Source organism: Candoia aspera, chromosome 9, assembly GCF_035149785.1.
Source record: "Candoia aspera isolate rCanAsp1 chromosome 9, rCanAsp1.hap2, whole genome shotgun sequence".
Taxonomy (NCBI): Eukaryota; Metazoa; Chordata; class Lepidosauria; order Squamata; family Boidae; genus Candoia; species Candoia aspera.
This window is the reverse complement of record NC_086161.1, coordinates 8,226,607-8,247,291: the sequence shown is the minus strand read 5'-3', so window position 1 is coordinate 8,247,291 and position 20,685 is coordinate 8,226,607. Positions and strand designations below refer to the sequence as shown.

General features: G+C 40.3%; 1 protein-coding gene across 2 annotated transcripts in view; it reads left to right on the top strand.

Moving 5' to 3' along the window:
* Window positions 1–20,685, top strand: part of NFRKB (nuclear factor related to kappaB binding protein) — a 29,672-nt gene continuing 8,987 nt past the window's right edge. Inside the window, exons 1-21 of one of the 2 annotated variants that reach the window (XM_063311548.1) lie at window positions 1–177; window positions 1,672–1,766; window positions 2,638–2,793; window positions 3,829–4,030; window positions 5,004–5,131; window positions 5,313–5,487; window positions 6,291–6,392; window positions 7,431–7,504; window positions 8,148–8,232; window positions 9,066–9,267; window positions 9,921–10,029; window positions 10,612–10,738; window positions 11,576–11,641; window positions 12,305–12,384; window positions 12,469–12,512; window positions 15,827–15,884; window positions 16,748–16,922; window positions 17,943–18,049; window positions 18,548–18,671; window positions 19,338–19,417; window positions 20,351–20,571. In XM_063311548.1, the coding sequence (XP_063167618.1) occupies window positions 2,659–2,793; window positions 3,829–4,030; window positions 5,004–5,131; window positions 5,313–5,487; window positions 6,291–6,392; window positions 7,431–7,504; window positions 8,148–8,232; window positions 9,066–9,267; window positions 9,921–10,029; window positions 10,612–10,738; window positions 11,576–11,641; window positions 12,305–12,384; window positions 12,469–12,512; window positions 15,827–15,884; window positions 16,748–16,922; window positions 17,943–18,049; window positions 18,548–18,671; window positions 19,338–19,417; window positions 20,351–20,571 (2,294 nt within the window). In that variant the 5' untranslated portion in view covers window positions 1–177; window positions 1,672–1,766; window positions 2,638–2,658. Of the gene's footprint in view, window positions 178–1,671; window positions 1,767–2,637; window positions 2,794–3,828; window positions 4,031–5,003; window positions 5,132–5,312; window positions 5,488–6,290; window positions 6,393–7,430; window positions 7,505–8,147; window positions 8,233–9,065; window positions 9,268–9,920; window positions 10,030–10,611; window positions 10,739–11,575; window positions 11,642–12,304; window positions 12,385–12,468; window positions 12,513–15,823; window positions 15,885–16,747; window positions 16,923–17,942; window positions 18,050–18,547; window positions 18,672–19,337; window positions 19,418–20,350; window positions 20,572–20,685 lie in introns of both variants that reach the window. The other variant, XM_063311547.1, reaches the window with a different exon arrangement.

Here is a 20,685-nt window from a genome sequence, read left to right as displayed (position 1 = left end):
GTTCCGCTCCCTGTCCACGCCGCCCCCAATCCGCGCGAGGCCGCCGGTGCCGCAGCCGTCGCCGCGTGTGCCGCGGCGACCTGGAAGCGGAATGCCGGAGGCGGGCGCGGGGGGCAGGCGGAGCCGGCGGGGAGGGCGAGCGGAGGAAGGCCGCGCAGCCGCCGGCAGGCTGCTGAGGTAACCCCGGGCGCAGGAGGGGTGGGATTTGGGGAGGGGGAGATCCGGGCGCGGGGAGTTGTGGGGAAGGGGGGCTGAGCGGGGCGAGGGACTCCTCCCCCGATCCCCGCCCCTCCCTCTCCTCTCCCGCTTGCAGAAGGTCCCCCGATGGCCAGCTGGGACCTCTGTTCGTACCATTACCTTTGCCATTGCTGTTCCTGTTCCTGTTCCTGAAGTGTCTTCGTTTAACCTCGCCAGTGGATGAAGGGTACTGTAGTTAGTCGTTGCTTGGACGCCTGGCTTCCTGCACGAAGGCCCATCCTCGTCCTGAGTTTTGGTGGGTTGACCCAGTGGGCCCAAGAGGATGTTGATGATGATGATGATGATGATGATAGAAAGAAGAAGATAGGAGGAGGAGGAGGAGGAGAAAGCAAAAAACAAGAGGAAGTGGAAGAAGCAGATGAGGAGGAGGAGGGGTCTGCTGGGACTCTGCCCTTGCAGGAGAGCAAGGCGGGATGGACAGCGAAGAAGGACCCCCTGCCCCATTCTGCTTCTTCCAGCCAGGGCCCTCATCTGGCTTGGACAGCCCCCCTCTGTTGCTGCTCTACTGATTACTCTCCCAAAGGCTGGCTGGATGGTTGGCTGTTCTCTAGATCAGCCCTTCTCAACTTCTTCATCCTGGAGGAACCCTTGAAATGATACTCACCTGTCGGGGAACCCATGCATCGAAATTAAAAACATGACAACTTCACAGTACAACTCACATCTAACCTACATCAATCACGTTAATTTAAATCAGTTGTTTACAACAACTGCAAAGCGGCTGTTCCCACCTCTGGGTGCACTAGCATTGCACGGTGCGCAGAGTTCGAAAAACAAATTATTTTTCAGTTGGGGTCTCTTGTGGAAGCTAAGTTGAGAAAGGCCGATCTAGATTAATAAGCAACAGAAGATAAGAGAGCTGCAGCAAATGGGCAGATTGGTAACATTGGGGTGTCCTGAGGTAGTGCAAGGATAGGTGCTTCCCACTTGTCCATTGTGAAGCCCTAATGTGCAGAATTGGGCCTCTTTTTTTAAGAAGACACATCCTCTCTTTTAACTAATGTTAGCTTAGAAGAGAGATGTTCTTGCATACAAGAGGAATGCCTCTTCTGTGGTAACATTTGTTGCATGCTTCTTAAAAAGTATTTGTACTAAAAAAAAAGAGCAGTCAAAGAATAATCTTTCTTTGAGACTAGTGGGATTTTTCTCATGCAAGGTGGCTTATCATAAAACTCACTGAACTATGGTCATTGATGGAACACTTACTTTTACAATAATTTCTTCTAGGAGTCAAGTTGTAGAGAGCTCATTCTTAAGTGCCTGATTTTGTTTTTCAGAATCAAGTGAATTCTTGTTTTGGCCAATGAATATTTTTGCAAGAAGTACTTAAAATTATATTGACACGATTCAATCAATAAAATAAAAAGCTTTAGAGGAGAATGTTGCTATTGAACAATAATTTTATTTTCCCAGGATCAACATATTTTGCCAAGGCAGCTATGAGCCTGTTTTGTCTCTCTTTAACTGATGTTTATGGGTTCTAGTTTACATCAAATAAAAGTTCCAAGGTAAGAGATCTGTTTTCAGTAATTATTTGTGTATTTCTGTTTCAAATAAGCACTGCAGATCTGATACTAAATTTATTAAGCATGCACAAAATTAACTTTTGAATATATATTCTATTCTAAATAGTTATGTTCATTTACTTAATCTCAGATCAGTCTTGTAAAAATGTCACAACTGTGGGTATTTTGTATTTTACTGTTTTCTCTTTTTTCTTCCTCCCCAATGGGGAAGAGAACAGAGATACTGGAAAACCCACAGAGACATGTTTGCTGTTTGCTTTTCCATTCTTATTTAACACATTTTTATCCTGCTTTGGGGAAAAGTCTTAGCTCTTACGGAAGTTCAAATCATCATCTCATCTAAAAAGATGAGATATGCAAGGGTTGGGGAGTATCAAGAAAAGGCAAGGGAGAAGATCAGTTCTTTAAGTCCAGAAAGAAAGGGTAAACAGTATGTAGTTCAGGCTAATTTGATTTTCCCTGCCTTGGCTAGCAACTCTGGGTTCTTGTTTGTTAGACAGACGGAGCAAGAATTGTCACAGTCCTTGAGATGTTCAGTCCCAGGGTAGCTGAGAACTGAAATTTTAATCTGGCAGGGAAGATAGAAGAAAACAATTACTCATTCTCTGGCTCATATAAGGATCCAGATTAGCTTTTTCTGTGGCATGATCTTCTTCCTAGGGGCATGGAATAAAGGCTCATAAGGAAAAGTAGGTATTAATGCCACACAAAACTTGGCAAAAAGAGGTGGGCAAAGAACTGAATGTATGTAATGCACTGCAGCAAGGAATGTGCAGTGTATTTTCCCCCCTGTTCTGATAAATTGGATTGCAAAAATAGCTTTTGAATTATAATACGTTTCTTTTTGTTCAAGTGGTTCATTGGTGTATGAACAATGGACTCTCTGGATCATATGCTCACTGATCCACTGGAACTGGGGCCAACCGGGGAAGGAAATGGCACCCAAATTATGGAGGACTGCATGCTGGGATCCATACGCATTAGCCTTCCTGAAGATCTTTTGGAAGATGTGAGTAGACATCCAAGTAACAAAACAAAAATATGAACTGAACAATTATAATAGTTAACTTCAGAAAGATTAAATCAGAAATGGTAGTCATGAAATATCCCGTAATTTAATCAGGAACTATTCAGACATTTTTGTGAATCAATAACTGGATCAGGATCATTTATTGAATCAGAATCACTTTCTCTCCCGTCTCTAAATTGTGTTGTGTTCTTCTTAGAATCACGTGCAAATTCAGGGAAATGGACCAGACATTAGAATAACTGCTTGGGTAAAAACAGACCAAGTGCCTATTTCTTTAGTATATTTGTAATATATGACTGTTACTGGTGGCTCTTCTGGTACCTCTAAAAAAACTCAAGCAGGATACAAATGGAAAGCTGTCCTTTGTCATCTGTGCACAGCACCCAGAATGCAAGTATACTGCTGAATATGGATGGTGATATAAAGTCTTTTGCACTTCATTAGAATAGAATTGATCATTCAAAAAAGTAATGGCTTTTTGATAGCTTTTTCTTTTATTTGTTCAAAAATGAATAACTGTGCTTCTAAAACTTCTTTAGAAAGTCCTCTGAGTTTTACAAGAGGACTTAACTGAGCATTTGGCTTGTATCTGGACTTTGTATAGTACCTTTCCCTCTGCCAGAATTAGAGGACCAAGCTAATGACCAGATCTCCTCCTGTACAGCTCATCCTACATTCTGAAGGAGCCAGTGGGACACATCTTTTGTGTCCTGCCACAGATACGTTGGACATCAAGGATCAATTCTGCTTTCTCCATTATGGGGCTTATATTATGGAAAAAAATGCACCGAAGCAAGCCTCTCCTAACTACTGCTTAGGAATGAGCTCAAAACAGATTTATTCACTCATATTTCTACCAGTCCTGTTTTAGTTTATCTTTGTCGTGTTTTCATGGATATTTTAATTGCATCTTTGCAAGCTGCTCAGAGCTGCTAAGGGAATAGGCAGCATATAATTTTTTAAAATGAGAAAAAAATCCTTTTCTGATATTTTATTCTGTTATATTTTCTGTAGCCTGAGATCTTCTTTGAAGTTGTCAGTCTTTCAACCTGGCAGGAAGTGTTGATGGATTCACAACGAGAACATTTGAAAAAATTTTTGCCCCGCTTCCCAGAAAACAACCCTGAATACCAGAATAATCTTATCTTGTCCCTGTTTAATGGAGAGAACTTCCGGTTTGGAAACCCACTTCATATTGCCCAGAAACTCTTCCGGGGTCAGTGACAGTTTATCACATATTTTTAGAACTCAACTTCATGTTTAGCATTAAAGGCTTGCCTTGTTTTATATTGTACTTTAAAATGACACTTGCTTATGAACAATAAATAAATCTAGTTTTGAAACCATTACAGATGTAAGATGATGAGTTGCTCTTAACTCAAATGGAAAAATACAACTTTTCTATAATAAGATTTGTATGAACTGCTGCATAAGGTTGACATAGTGCTTAATGTTTAAAGTGTTCCCCTGTGCTCTAAGTGCAGATGATAAATGCTGTTTGTTACTACCTTCATTTATATCCCACCTTTATTCTGAGAGCTCAAGATGGCTTACATGAGAGCTCTCGCTTAATTTTATTCCCACAACAAACACTTGTGACACATAAAAAACAGCTGGAGCATCAATCACATTGTCACTGTCACTTTTTGGACACCCCTGTCTGTGAGGGAGGTGTCTGAAGACACCTTGGCTGAAGAAGTGTGTGGACTTAAACTTGGAGCTTTCCAATCCCACACATTCACTCTTACACTGACAGTGAGCAGTCATGTGTGTCCCTAAAGTCATCTTGCAAAAATGTGATGATAAAATGTCCAAATTTCAGCAGCAGAATGTTTGACACATTCCTTGGAATTTGGGATGACATTTAGGATGGGAATGGGAGCCCTTTGCTCTTACGTCCCTCCTTAAAACCCAATGAAACAAGGCAGTGCCCCAGATGGCCAAGTCCCTTCCAGTAACATCAGTGCTGCTGATTCTGCCTCTCCTAAAGGATGGGAGATCTGACTTGGAGAAACATCAAGTCATTTCTGTCCTTATTTGTATGCAGAAATCACGCAATATGTTTGGGATCCTTAAAAATGCCTGTTTTCTTTGTAACACAGTCCTTCCTTCACCTGTTGCTAGGATTAAGCCAAACCAAAAAAATGAAACAAAAAACCCCAGTAACAACATTAGTGTTCTTGTTATAGATGGACATTTCAATCCTGAAGTGGTGAAATACAGACAGCTGTGCTTCAAGTCCCAGTATAAGCGCTACCTCAGTTCCCAGCAGCAGTACTTTTATCGACTGCTGAAACAGATTCTTGCCTCCCGGAATGTAAGTATTAGAAGACGCAATTATAGGGTATGGAATGTAGATCTTAAACCCTGTATTTGTAGTTAGGATTGGTCACCTGTTACCTCATAGAATTCTAGATCTCGAGAACAGTGAAACCAGATCTGCAGACTTAATGGGGCTGTCACATCTGAAGTTGCCTTTTTCAATGTGTCTATTTCAGCATCTGTTAGAACTGGCTAGGAAAGGAGGCCCAGATTTGGCTGTGAAGAGAAAATACTCAGCAGCTGCTTATGCTGCTGAAGAACGAGATAGACGAACACATCGGCGATACCTTAAAATCCTGAGGGAGGTTAAAGAAGAGTGTGGAGACACCACCCTATCCTCTGATGAAGAAGGTACTAGTGTGGATTCTTGGGATTAATTGAAACCTTCAGATAGAGAATAATTTAGGAACTTCTTGCTATGAGAGTATCCACTGAAAATATAGACTGATAAAAGAACATGGAAGTGGAAATTTGTAATATATGCTATTACATTATTAATCAGCAGGGGTATTTGGACTTCAAATCCCATAATTTCAGCCAGCAGAGTTAAAGATTGGAAACTGCGTCCCAGCATATCTGGAAGGTACCAAGTTGAGATAAGGATTACTGTGTGCCATCTTAAACTTGCTGTTCTAGCAAGATTTTAAGATTGGATTGTCAGCAGCATTTGATATATTCAGCGCTAAGATAAGTAATTCTAAGTGTCTTTGCTGAAGTTGTCTTCACATGGTGTTTTTTGATCAGGGTTCTTCACATGTTTGTGCCCTGCAGTACTGCCTGCTTAAATTCTGTTCTGCTTAGGAAATGTGCCCGGATCTTACTGTAGGCTTTTTCTCTCAACATGTCTTTCAACCAAAGCTATGGTTATAGAACATTACTTATTTTGAAGAATGTTGTTATTTTCAGTGTTGCAATCAACTTACTAAAATGACACAGTTTCCTTAGAATTACAGTTAGAAATAGATTTAACTTAACAGTTCTTGTTTCCTTGTGGTTTTTTAAAGGTACCTATATTGTTCTAACCTTCCTGATTAAAATTAAAGTGAAATTGCTGAGTTACTTAGATAGATGATTTTGTCTGCTGTCTGGAAAAACAATTGGGCACTCAGGTTTGTTCAGTATCTCTCTAGAAACCTGACTGTTCTGTGTTTCAGATTTGAGTTCCTGGATTCCAACTTCTCCAGCCCACTGTTCAAGTCCTGCTGTTCCTCTCAGAGTGATACCCACGTTATCAACCCAAGACATGAAAACAGCAGGTTTCGTATTCTAAGCCATCTGGAAAATTTTCTGCACAGTAAAATTGCACAAGATACTTACTTTCATTGTAATTGTGAAAACTAGTTTTTTATTTTAGTTTTGCTTTTTTAAAAAAAAAGCTGTTTCTTTTGCAAAAGCATTTTTTTCCTTATTCTGTGAGGGACAATGGACAATTTTAATAGAAATATGAAGGTTAATGTTATTTCTACCAATCAGGCTGTTGTGTGCCTGCCAAAAAAATAAACATAATTTTACATTTTTTTACACACAACAGTGTAATATTCTACGCCTCTCTGAGATGGATTTTTGCTTAGAAAAGTGAAATGTCAGTACTTATGTGGTAAAGTCTTGTTCCACATGAACTTGGCTCCTAGTGACTTCATGTCCATTTCATTTCCCTGGCAGCAGTATGGCAGTAGTTTGTCCGTGCCTTCTTCTAGGAGATAGGTTTGGACTTCTCAGTCCAGCCTCCTGCTGTGGTATTTCTTGCTGCTTTCCCATCCAAGGTCTAATCATGCCTGACTCTGCATAGCCTTCCAGAGTTAACGAGTTGCTGCTGCCTAGCATGGCCAGAACTATTTATGTATGTGAAGTCTCTGGGTTGACTTTGACTTCTGGTGATTCTAGGCAACAGTACTGAAGTGTTTCTCCAGGATATTTTTCCGTTTCTCAGTCTAGGCTACAGCCTTGGTGGTCTTCCATCCAAGTACTAGCCAGGTCTGACCCTCTTTAGCTTTTCTGGATCAGCCAAGGTTGGCTAGGTGCTGTCAATAAATTAATCCATCTGGCAAGGCTATTTTATCTTGGTAGGTTGTATAACCCACTAGATTTTTGTTGTCAGAAGGCAATAATTATGAGCAATGCCTTTTGAAGAACAGTTGAAGAAGGTAGAGGTGTAATATAACAATATAAATAATTACTATTATACATTTAATGTAATATGTATATTATATGTATATTATAATATGTATTGTAATATAATTTTATGTAAATATTCACAGCATCATTTTAATAATATTGGGCTTGTTTGCTACCAGATAAATTGGATTTCGGTGAGAATAGCTTGAAGATGATGCTGAAGAAGCACCATGAAAAACGCAAGCGCCAACCTGTAAGTTAATCACACCGAGGCTGCTGTTCTTTAATATTTAGTTATTAGCCCCATTTAAAATAGCAAAGGAGGACACTGATAGGCCTGCCTTCCTTTCTCTCTCACTAATACGTATTCAAACATCTTACTGTGTTGAATGAGGCTTCTTTTTTTTTTAATCCATTCAGTCATGTCCAATTCTTGGAGACTGCCTGGACTAGTTCCTGCAGGTTTCTTGGCAAGGTTTTTCGGACGTGGGTTGCCATTGCCTTCTTCCTAGGGCCAAGAGAGAGTGACTAGCCTAAGGTCACCCATCTGGCTTTGTGCCTAAGGCAGGCCTAGAATTCACCGTCTCCCAGTTTCTAGCCTGGTGCCTTAACCACTACACCAAACTGGCTCTCAAATGAGGCTTACTCCCACATAAACATATATAGGGTTCCAGCCTAAATTTGGTGTGAGGAGCAAAACTCAGCCTGTACCCTTTTCTGTGGAGTATAGACCTAAGATCCCAGGTCTTTGTGTGGCCCGTGCAAGGGTTGGACATTTGTTTCATCTCATCCAAGGTTGCTAGCAAAATAGAACAAAAATAGGGTGTTTCTTCTTGCTGGTTTCTTTTTTGCTGTAAACCTGATTTTTGTTTGCTCTCTCCCTTTCTTCTGCATAGAATCACCCTGATCTCATGACAGGGGACCTGACTCTGAATGACATCATGACACGTGTGAATGCTGGCAGGAAGGGATCTTTGGCAGGTCAGTGAATCAGATGCAGCAAACTTGTGCCTTATTAGTAATTGACATGGAGACTTTTTACATTTCTCCAAAAAGATCCATGAGAATTAAAGGCTATATCTCTTCATGCAAAAACCAGAAGGCTGCCTTGAGTGTATGTAATCTCTTTAGTTTATTATCCCAATTTCTTGGAACTTTCAACTATAAGGTCTGTGAGGTAGCATTAGCAGCACTAAAAACATTTGTCTTTAAACTCTTAGATCTGCCTGGTATAGTCTTTGATGCAAGCACTGCCTTGCAGCAGGATATGCACATTGTTTCAAGTTATGTCATGAAGAGAGAAGATGACGACAAGAAGCTTGTCTGAATGGAGCAGCAGTATTTGTTACACTTTTGGCATTTCCAGTTTTGTAGAGGATAGATTGTGATGCAGAGAAGACATTTCCATGTGCCCGGTTGACCTTTCAGTTTGTGTTGTGATATGAACAACTAATTTTCTGAACTCTTGCTGGTTTTAAACGATGGGTCATTTGTTACGTGGTTGTTTAACAATTTCTAAAATTGCAATATGTTTGCAACCATGTAAATTTGTACAATCACAGCTGTTATGTACAGTTACAGCTGCAGCTATTTTCATGTTTATTTGGGGATAAGTGCCACTGAACTTGGACTCTGCTCCCAAATAAGCATGCATAGTGTAAAGGTACATGATTAATGTAAAGGGTTTTTTAATTCTTGATGGAGAAAAGAATGTAGTAATAATGTTTCTATATAATTTTATCATTAAAGACTGTTTTTAAAAACTGCTGTGTAGCTAAGTAAATCTTTTTTCTTTCTTGTTGTTTTTTAAAAAGCCTTGTTTGACCTTGCTGTCCTCAAAAAGAAGGTGAAGGAAAAGGAGGAGAAAAAGAAAAAGAAGTTAAAAGTGATTAAATCTGAAGCTGAAGATTTCTCTGAATCTCTTGGCAACCCTGATGGGATCCCTCCTGTTTCTCAAGATCCCTCCCCCATTCCTCCCTTGTGGGATCCCCCATCCCTCCCATCTGTTAAAGAAGAGTAAGTTGTTTCCAAAGGGAATGGCATTGTATATGTAACTCCCCAAAACGTAAGATAAATTATAGTTATAACGAAGCCAGTTCTAGACGCATTGAGATTAATCAGAACAACAGGCTTTTTGCTTGCACTAGCAAAGTTTCAAACTCAATATGCCATGCATCAATTAACTTGCTGTAAGTTGCGACATCGTCAAATAAAAATTATGACTTACAGTGTAAGGCACAGATATAAGGTTAAGTCAGCCTACAATACATATTGTGACATCAGGTCCAATAACAGAGGAGAGAATTATTTGTAAGTACATCTGTACATTGACTTCAGATGAGGAAGCATAACACAGATTTCTCTTGTTTTAAAGCTGCAGATCGTAGCTGAAAAAGCACCTAAGCATGCTGGTGAAAAGTTTGGGTCAGTAAGGGAAGCAGGAGGGGAAGAATATTCAGCTACCTTATTGGCTCAGTCACTGATTTGCTAGGTAACCTCTTAGGTTTAACAGCTCCCCTAAACTGCAATATTGAGACACCTCATACTTGGATATCTGAAATAATGCATGTGGAAGTGCTTTGAACACAGAATGATCTATCTAAGTATTATGCTTGTCATGGTAGCTGAATAGTTTAATTACATTAAAATAAATCTGTCCTCTTCCCAAGGCCTCTTGAAGACATCAAGCCATGTCTTGGAGTCAATGAAATCTCCTCCAGCTTCTTTTCTCTGCTTCTCGAGATCCTGCTGTTAGAGGGGCCTGCTAGTCTCTCAGTGGTAAGCGTCTGCGTTTTCACATCTCCTCAGGATGCCTTTCTAGAACTGGAATGATTCAGGGTAGAATTCTATAAGGCCAGCCTTCCATCTTTATTAATTTATTAGTAGACTCATTTTGTGTTGGTTGCCTTTCCTCTTCTCTTCCCTTCCCCCAATGAACAGTTTTCAACCTTGTAGCTTCCGCTTAGCCAATTGGAGTCAGGCAGCTTAAAAAAAGCTAAATTAATAAATAATAAACATCCCTACCTGTGGGTATAAGAGTCTCTTACTTTATTTGCTCTGTGGTGATTTGAATGAACTATATTTACTTTAGATATTTAAAGTACTTAAATAGTCGGTACTGCTAATATGGCTTGGATGATTTATTTATTTTTCATGATTATTGCTGCACACTTGCACGCTCCTGCAATGTACTAGTCAACTAGTACTTCGGGAGGGAACAAAGTGTGTAACTATTTGAGAGGCAGTCGTAGCTTGGCAGTTAAGTTAGCCACGTGTGACTCTCCGCTTCACATTGAATGTCAGGCCATTGACAGTTTTTGCAAGCCATATAAATTCCAACTGTCGCCCCCTTTTGTTCAGCTTGAAGATAAAGTCATGGACTGGCAGTCTTCTCCTGCCAGCACATTAAACAGCTGGTTCTCCTTTGCCCCCAACTGGTCAGAACTGGTTTTACCTGCCTTGCAGTATCTCACTGGAGTCAGCAGAGGTGAGACACTTTTTTTTTTCTGGATACCATGCAAAACAAATGATTCCGTTAAAGCTAAAAGGTGTGCAGTTGCCAGCATTTAGAAGTTTGCTTTCTTGACATTCACCAAGAATTTAAGGAAGTAGGCTTTTATTGTGGCTTACAAAGATGTGTTGCTTATGCAATTGGGTCGGCAGCTGCTTATATCTAATCTGTCCTTGTTATTTGACTTTTTGATACAAGCCATTTAATGTCAAAGGGTAGCTGTTCTCAGAGTATATACCTTGCCGATATTGTACTGTTCTCTCTCTCAGATTCATTCAGTTAAAACAGCTTTTTGTTCCTGGAGAACTTTCTTCAAAAACTTTAATCCACGTGATAAAAAATAGTCAACAATATTTTTTTAATCTGTGTGTTTTATGTTGTCAAATCTGTTGGCCTTAGATACTGTTGTTTGGATCTAAAGGAAATCTTTCAGAAATAAAACATTTTCTATGCACGTAACAGTTGTGCTACACATGTTTCCAATTTCGTGTTGTACTAAAATTCATAGTTTTTCATTTTCATGCCAGACTTTAAATAGACATTTTTCTTGTGGATTGCTTTGCAATGGAAAATACAGACTTCCCAAGTACAGTCAGGCATCTGGCTATAGTTCATACCAGGATAGAGATCCCTAGATTCAATTACCAAGACTTTGGCTAGGGCGTGCATGACAATTTATAGAAGAATGGTAGCGAGCATTGATTGGACCTCACATTTTCCATAGGTTGAGCTTTAATCCAGTGCTACAGTCTGAATTATAGAAAAAATGTATTACGGCCATATCTAAACATCGTAAAAATGCTTTTGTTACAGATGCTTCTTCCAGCTTTTCTCCTTTTGTTGAATTCAAGGAAAAAACTCAGCAGTGGAAACTGATAGGTAAAGTAGCTAAGCTGCCTTCTCCACCCTCCTTATTAAACCTTGTCATCTAGACTAATGAGCCATTTAGATTCCAGTTAGAGAAGGTATAGCTGTTCCACTGTTCTTACAGCTGTATGTTCCTGCCCCAACGTGTCTAGAAGAAAAGATGTGTTTCTTGTGCGCATATGTTATCCTGAGATAGATATCGCAGGATCAGCATCTTGTACTGGCAGACTTAGTCCAGGAAGCTTCTTCTCCAGTTCAGTCCTGCTTTATTTGTTGCAGGTGGGGTGTGTTGTTGTTTTTGCACAGGGCAGAACCACTTTTCTCTGCACCTTTTGAGGGGGTTTTTTTGCACCAGTATCCCCTCTGAGAATCCTTGGTTAATCTTTTGATTTTCCCATCTCATTAGCTCCCCCCTCTAAAAAAATCACCATTGTTTGACTCCTTCCTTTCCTTTTTGTTTATCCCCAGTACCCAGCATGTGTTTTGCATACATTTACTTCGTTATCCTTCCTAGCTTCTGTTGTGATGGAAATAAACGCTAATTTCACTTTTCCATTCTCTATAGTAGAAGAATCAGGTGATGGAGGGCGGGGTACCCTGGCATCACAGTGCTGTTGTTAATCGTGCAGGTATTCGTGGTGGATGGTCATCTGTATGGCTCTTTTTCTTCTCTAGGCTCTTCCCAAGACCACGAGAAGGAGCTGGCAGCGCTCTTCCAACTTTGGCTGGAGACGAAGGACCAGGCTTTTTTCAAGGTGCGATTAAGTATTCCTTTCAACCTGGCGCAAGGCCAGCTGGCTTACCCGCTGTGTTTCACAGTCTTTCTTTCTCTTTGTCAGGACAATGAAGACAGTTCAGATGCTACCACGCCAATTCCCCGAGTGTGAGTATAGACTTCCATAGATTTCAGGAATCACTTCAAAAATCAAACTTGCCTAAGCTTTAAAATCCATCTTAATGTGCTAAATACAGTCCAAGAATGTTCATACTTCTACTGTTACTAATTATTAATTCTTAGATACATTTTGTGTGTGAAGGTAAAAATATTTTTTTTAAAAAAGAGCTAGAAGAATATTATTAGTGGTTATCTTTTCTGTTTGTTGATTAACGATTTTCTAAAATGATGTTAATTCACAAACCCAGCACACATAGAACATAGATGTCCAGTAATTTATTTAAGAATAATTTAGAATTACATACTTTGTATTCATTAATTATCATGTATCCAAATGAACGTTTCCCTCTTATCAGAGGTGCTTAAAAGTATGATAGGCACTCCTGTGTTCATAACGCTCAAAATGGTTTCTAGCTTTCCTAAAATTGGTTTGCATATATTTCAAGTTATTTTCTCTGACTGGCACTAACTTTTTTGATTGGTAATAGTTTTAATGAGCCAGCCAGCATGGCAGCAAAAAAAAAAAAAAGAAAAGAAAGAAAAGAAAAGAGAGAGCTGTCCATTATCATTAATGTTAATTTATTTCTTACTGTAAAATGTTGGCTAACAATTATATTAAAGACAGAAGGAATTTGGCCAGATTTCCAATAATAACTTACGTTGTCATGGTAGGATACTGGATGTCTTTCATTTTCAAAACCTCAGTTGCTATTTAAAGTAGTTGCTTCTGATTAAAAAGCTTCTTGGCTTGATACATGCAAGTAAGGAATATAACGTCATCCTGTTTACAGAGAATATGCTGGTGTGGTCCACTCTCCCTTGATTTACTTTCTCTTGATTGGTTGGAAGCTACTACTCTTGATTAAAATGCTGTATGGAAAAAATCTCAGTACAGGTTAGATTATTCGGGCTGCTACATCTGTTAACTGAAATCTGTATTCAAAAATGGGTGAAGCAGAGTTGTTTTCTGGTTGCTTTACTATTTAACATTTATCTGAAAGCTTTATGACTGAATTTGACTAAAGTGCAATTTCACTCCCTGAAGCCAAGTGAGACCTACAGCAGTGCTCTTAATTCCAGTGATGTGGTTATTCTCTCTGCAACATACTGTGGTTTGTGAAGTCTTCATGCCCTAACAATACTGCAGTAAGGGAAAGCTAAATAAAAATTACTCAAAAATCAAGATCATTTTTTCCAAAAAAAGCCAGTATGCCATAAACATTGATGACAGATAAATGGAAAGGTCATAGAGTTGGTTAGACCTTTAAAGGTCTTTTTAAAGTTCATATTTCAGCTTTTAGGAGTTTGGAAGGAACAGACTGGATCATTGGGATATAAGGTATAGCCAAGTGATGGAGCCATTCTAGGTTTTTTCAAGTAAAGGAGATAAAGATTTGACCCTCTTAAGATCTTTAAAACAAAGAGAATTAGCCAGATGTAGCCAAATGTGTTTGTATAAAAACTCACCTGCTGGAGTTTTTTCTGTCCATACTCCAGGTTTTAAAATGCATTTCAGTGAATCCTTGTATTTTGTAAAAGGGAAGACCTCTTTAGATATACAGCTTCAGATACAGAAATTCACTCTATGGTTTAGGCTCTTTCTCACTGCTGACCATTTACCTGTTTTGACTTTCCAAGGTAATTACATTGTAGCCTGGGGGAAATCCAGAAAGCACTTCAACACTGTGGTTTTTCATCCATTTTTGTCAGATTGACAAGGCAGGAACAGAAATCAAATAGTGAGAATGTGTTCTCAAAATGGGAAAACCTCAGATTTTATACAGTGGGGATTAGCAGGAAGCTCTTCCCTCATGCACGCTGCTTGTGGGATCTTACTTATTTGCTCCCCTGAAGAGTTTTGTCTTTGGTTTTGTTCAGTTGCCATGCCCGTAACATTTTTGGTTGGGAAACGTGACAGTGGCTCCAAATTGGAATGGATCTGTCTTTGCAGAGTCAGAGAAACTGAGTCAGCAAAACAGGTGCTCTTGTGTTCCAGTCCTTGGACTGACCTCATAATTCTTCTCCTAAAAAGATGCCTAGGTGAACAGGGAGGAATTATATCTTCCTTCTGCTCTCAGACTAGGGCTCCAAGATCATAAAGAAGGTTGCATTTTTTTTCCTTTTCCTCATCACTATCATTGCTATGTCTCAAATTACTGGAAATGCCAGTTGAGCAACAGCAAATTAGTGTGTTTCTGGGGAGTGCTGTGTCCTAGGACTTGCTGATACCGTTCCCTATAGAAAGGGAACAATAGGAAAAAATAAGTGCAAAAATGAGAGGGTGATTTGTTTGTTAAGGGTGTCTAGAAAGGTGTTTGGCAGAATCCTCACTGAAAGGTTACGAGAGGTGGCAGTGAGCAGAATTCGGGAAGAACAGTGCAGCTTAATGGCGTGTGTGTGCGCAGACGAGATTTTTGCTCTTCTCCATATTGAGAAATATATCAATGTGAGAAAGAAAGTTTACTGTATGTTTATTGATTTTGAAAAAGCATATGATGAACTGAATAGGAGTGAATTATGGAATGTCCTGTGCGGAATATAGATTTGAAGATTAGTTGCTTAATGTGATAAGACAGCACGGGATGGAAATAAAGCATGGGGGCAGATAAATGGAATGTTCAGTGAGTGTTAAGATTGAAAGGGAGTAAGAAGAGGCAAGTATGTGTTGCCCCCTTGCTTGTTTAATGTGTATATGCATTTATTAGTTTATATATTTAATTTCCCATTTTTCCCACTTGCGTGGCCTTTTTGTTTGAAAGATTGCTAAGGTAATCCTGAGGAAGATTAACGTATTTCTCTCAAAATATTGCAAACATGAGAAAGAGTTTGGTGTATCGGTGAAGGGACTGGGCTAAAAACTGGGAGACCGTGAGTTCTAGTCCCACCTTAGGCACAAAGCCAGCTCAGTGACCTTGGGCCAGTCACTTTCTCTCAGCCCTAGGAAGGAGGCAATGACAAACCACTTCTGAAAAACCCTGCCAAGAAAACTGCAGGGACTTGTCCAGGCAGTCTTGGAGAATTGGACACAATTGAACGGATTAAAAAAAAAATAAAAAAATAACAAACATACAGTAGCAGAACTTGTGAGATAACCTTGGTTTCTAGATATTCTCTCTCTCTCTCTCTTTGTTAGGGAGGAACATGGGCAGCAATTTGAAGACCCAACCATTAAATGTGTGAAGGTTTAATATAAGTTTTCCACCCACATTTGTTACCTATCAGAATATTCCAGGAGCTTGTTCTGAGCTTCTCTGCAGTCATATTACGTTCACTGAGTCTCACGCTGTTGTCTGTTTCAGAAGGACTGACTACGTAGTCCGGCCTAGCACTGGAGAAGAGAAACGTGTTTTCCAGGAACAGGTAAGGAAAGTGAGGATTCAGCCTCAGATACATCTGAAAAAAGCTTCAGTCAGCAGGGGCCATTGCAGTGGTTCTTAAATGGTTTGGCCCAATTACCCCTTTTCCCAGTCTCAAATAATGTCATTACCCCCACAAAAGAACCCAACTCTGTTGTTTTACACGAGCATCTTGGTAGCAACAGTCCCAAACTTGTCCTTGAGTCACAAACAAGCAATTATAAATTGCTCCATTACCCCCAGGATATGCCCAAATTACCCTCTTGGGGGCAATTACCCCCAGTTTAAGAACCACTGCACCATTGCTCTGCCTCAGTTCAATTTTCCTCTGATTAATGGCATCAACATTTTGAGCATTCCTTGTTCATCAGCTACATTGCGTGTACCGCCTATGGAAATGTTAAAAGCACGTGATTAAATCCTGCTGATCCCTGTAAGCAAAGTCCTGGAATTTCAAATGAAAACAGGATATTTTCGCCTGAGCACTTCAGGTAAAATAGTTAAGATTGTATAATTTTTTTGGTCAACTATGAGATAATGCTAGGAGTTCAGAAGCAAAATGTCATACTGCCAAGTACTTATTGCTCTCTTATACAGTACTTGAATTTTCCCTTTACTCTTTATCCATGATTCATTACGTTTATCAAGCAACATTAAACCTGGAAGTGCTCCAAATCCAGCTGCATATGCCTCCATTTGTATTATTTAAATATGACCAATTATCCTTCTTGATCTCTGTCTTCATCTGAGCATTGTCTTGACTAAAGCCAAAGACAAGAGTTAACCATGGACGTTTACCCATCTTGCTCTGCTGTCCTCTTGCGTGAATCTCTCACTTGTGTGTCCTTCATTCTTTTATGTCTGCAGGAGCGTTATCGATACAGCCAACCTCACAAAGCTTTTACCTTCTGCATGCATGGCTTTGAGTCAGTGGTGGGCCCCGTGAAAGGAGTGTTTGATAAGGAAACCTCTTTAAACAAACCCCGGGAACATTCTCTGTTGCGGTCAGACAGACCTGCATATGTCACCATATTGTCTCTTGGTAGGTTGTCATCTGCACTGTGTGTGTGTGTGAGAGAGAGAGAGAGAGAGAGAGAGACAGACAGACAGGGAATTTCCATATGTGCCCATTCATGGGAGGAAATTGGCAGTATTGTATCAGGGTAGAATTTAATTCATTTCTAGTTTTAAACTATGCTGTAAAACCATCTTGAAAATTGTCTGTTGAAAGGTGGGATAAAAAGGTCCTCAATTCATTATGATTCCAGGTTTAATTTTTGAAATCAAATAGAAGAACTTGGCTACCCAGTAACCACATGCTGAGAGGAGATAGTGAGATGAACGTGTAGTTTGACAATGCAGAGTAGCCTGATAGCTTTAAGAAGGTTCCAGGGGAAAGCCAGATGCGTAATGCTGCTTCATAGAGAGAGAGACAGACTATTTGTACATACGGCTTAGCATTATCTGCTCTGTCTGTTTGTAGCTCTTCTGTACTTAGACAAAGGTCTTTCCCAACACGGCCTTTTGGAACTGGAAATACCAGGAATGAAGCCTTGCTCTCTGCTGTAGAAAGCGTAATCCAGAAATCATTTTGTCTGCCAGGATTCACCAGTCCTGAGTAACAGGTAGCAAAAGGAGGACATGAAGAGACTCATCGTCTTATGGCACATTAGTATAGCCTTAGAAGGCTTGAAAGCAGGAAATCACTTCTTGGCCCCCAAATAGGCAGGAAGATTTCAGCCTTTTCACAGGAAACAGAACCGGTCATATATTTGCATTTGAAGGAATGGAGAAGTATATTTTGTCATGTAGAGAAGGACGCTATAGAAGTTGAGATCATAATCGAAGATGAAAGGGAAGCAATTATAGATGAATTCAGGGTTATTCTTGGAATCTGGATTGTCTGCATAACGGGATAGCTGCCTGGAAAATTTCTTTAGGGGGGAGGAGAAAAGCTAAATCCCAAGCTGAATAAATGGGATATGAATAGTTCAAGAATTACTACTTCAGTGCTGAATTCAGCAGGGACCTTGACTGTGCTTGATCTTCCTTGCTGTCTCAGTTCGGGATGCTGCAGCCCGCCTTCCAAATGGAGAGGGAACTCGTGCTGAAATCTGTGAGCTTCTGAAGGACTCCCAGTTTCTTGCTCCTGACGTCACCAGTGCTCAGGTAAGCTGGATATGTTCAAACCACATTACTGGTGTCTCAGAATTCCTCTAAATATACACATTTGTTCCACCTGAATTTAGCAATGCATTGTGATATTCTTTAAAAGATACAGTTTAGTAGAATGTGAGCAGAGCTGCAGATTAGCTAATGGAGTTGTAAAATGCGCTTTCATGGATTTTGAATATTGTACCAGGTAACATGCAGGGATAGGATATGCTACTGCAGCTGGGGTTATCTTAGAACTGAAGCATTCATAAAAGGCGTAGAGCTTAACAAGGGAAGTTTTCTGTAGATCTGAATATCCAGAGAGCTTCATGTGTCTTTTTTGTCCATCTTGCCTCTCGGTTTGAAATGGTTTAGGTACCCAGTTGCTTCTCGTGGGGCGTATTTCTCACGCCACGCACACATTCTTTCCCGCCCTTCTACAAGTTGCTGATAGGTTGCTTCTAAATTAAAAGTCTTTTGCACCCCTTATTTCATGGTGAATCCTTTTCTCAGGTTAACACTGTGGTGAGTGGTGCTTTAGATCGATTGCACTATGAGAAAGATCCCTGTGTAAAATACGATACTGGTCGCAAACTGTGGATATATCTCCACCGAGACAGGAGTGAAGAGGAGTTTGGTAGGTATTGCCTGGAGGGCCCTAACAACATTCAATTCACTGTAACGTCGTGAATTTGTCGTAAACATGAAGAAGAGTCAGCGCTGCATGACTGTCCTGTTATGTAAAACGCATCGCATTATAGAAATGAAGGGGGGGGAAAACCCTGGCTGCTGCACTTTACCATAGAGAAAGTCTCTGACTCCCCAGATGGAACTATTTGGATGTAAATATAGAGTCAATTCATGTTGTAGGGTGCCCCACCTATAAACAGTGTATTAAAACTAGATTCCTTCCTTCCTTCCATCCATCCATCCATTTTTAACCAAAACCTAGACTACTAGTAACAACATGTTGTGCCCTGTTTACTATAAATTCTGCCATTACTGAGAGGGAACATATAATTTTCCTCTTGTTCTCCTGAATAGCTGTTGCTTTCTCATATTCATAATTTAAAGACATAAAAGCTGCCTGTAGGAACAGGCTTCCAAAGGAGCTCATAAAAGTGCCTTTAGAACATTAATCATTTTCATGTATGACGTGCCTGTCCCAGGCTGGCAGATTATCTCCCTCGGCAGAGTGGGAATTCTTGGGATCACATGTGTGTTTTTAAGGAAAGGGCTGTGTAGGTGTGCATGTCTTTTTGTTCGTGTCTGTCTGAGAACAGCTGCTGATTCTCCCTTCCAGAGCGGATTCATCAGGCCCAGGCAGCTGCAGCGAAGGCCAAGAAGGCTCTTCAGCAGAAACCGAAGCCTCCTGCAAAGGCAGTAAGTTGTCTGGTGTAGTATTTGGGGCAAAGATTTTCAGATGAATCATTTACTGTCCTGCCCTGAAGGCTTGGACAGGAGTTGGTGTTTTTTCTGCCATATTCTGTTCTAAACCTGACTGCAGATAGGCAATTTGTATTCTTAAAATGAAATATGTTGGGCCAATTCTAAGTTTGGGAAGGTGAGTCTCCAAGAGAAGAGAATTCCGAGGAGACTCGTATATCTGCATTCTCTCACAGACTTGATTTGACATGTAGATGATGTCATAGAAAAACATTCCCATCGTTATCAGTTTCAACCTCAGTTCCTGGTCCAAGACGCTACACTTAAATAAAAGTAAAAGCCAGCCTTTCTGAGTTACTCCTGAGCTACATAGGATATGGGGTGGGCAATAAAAATGGAAGCTACAGATTGTTCACTCAAGGGTACAGATGGGTAGGACACAAGTAAGGATTAATGCATCTTTCTTCTCTCCTGAATGTTGTGGTGAGTTGCAGCTTAATATTATGTGCCAATACAGCCAGTGAAAAAACATTCTGCATACGATAAACAATAGGCTAAGGACAGAAAGTTGTGGTTGCTTTCAGGAATTGTTGCCTTTTCACTACATAGAGAGTAGCTATTTGTTTTTTATTCTCCCTCTTAAATCTGTCCAGTGAGTGCACAGGCAGCTCACAGAGACAGCTTAGTGATCCATTTAGTGGAGTTCTACCTGCAACGATTAGCAGCAGTTTTCTTGGTCTTCCCAATCCTATCTGAAATTGTCAGGAGTTGCATGATGGGCGTTTTAAATGCAAAGTGTTTGCTGCATTACTGAAATGCAGCCTATTTTTAGAAGTTATGGTTTTCTTCACTCTCGTGAACTTGTCCAGATTGTCAGAGGTGAATGCAGGGTGTGTTCCATGGAAATAAGCTCCTTATTTGACGTTGTAGAAATCCAGCATCAAGGAGGGTTCGGTGAAAGTAGTGACCACTGGCACCTCTGAGCCTGGCCAGCTGAGCGTCAGTGATTCCAGCATGCCACCGACCCCTGTAACGCCAGTGACACCTGCCGCACTTCCTTTGCCAACAATGCCTATTTCGCCCCCTCCTGTCTCTGTGGTTAGCAAGAGTTTGTCTTGTGTTGCAACAGAGCAAGCAAAATCCAACCAAAGGTAACTCTCTTGTTCATCTTAATAAAAAGTAGGAATGGGTTAGAAATATCCACGGGTAGGATAAGCAGGGGCAGGCGATTAATAGGCTGCTAAACAATGTATACTACAAAACAG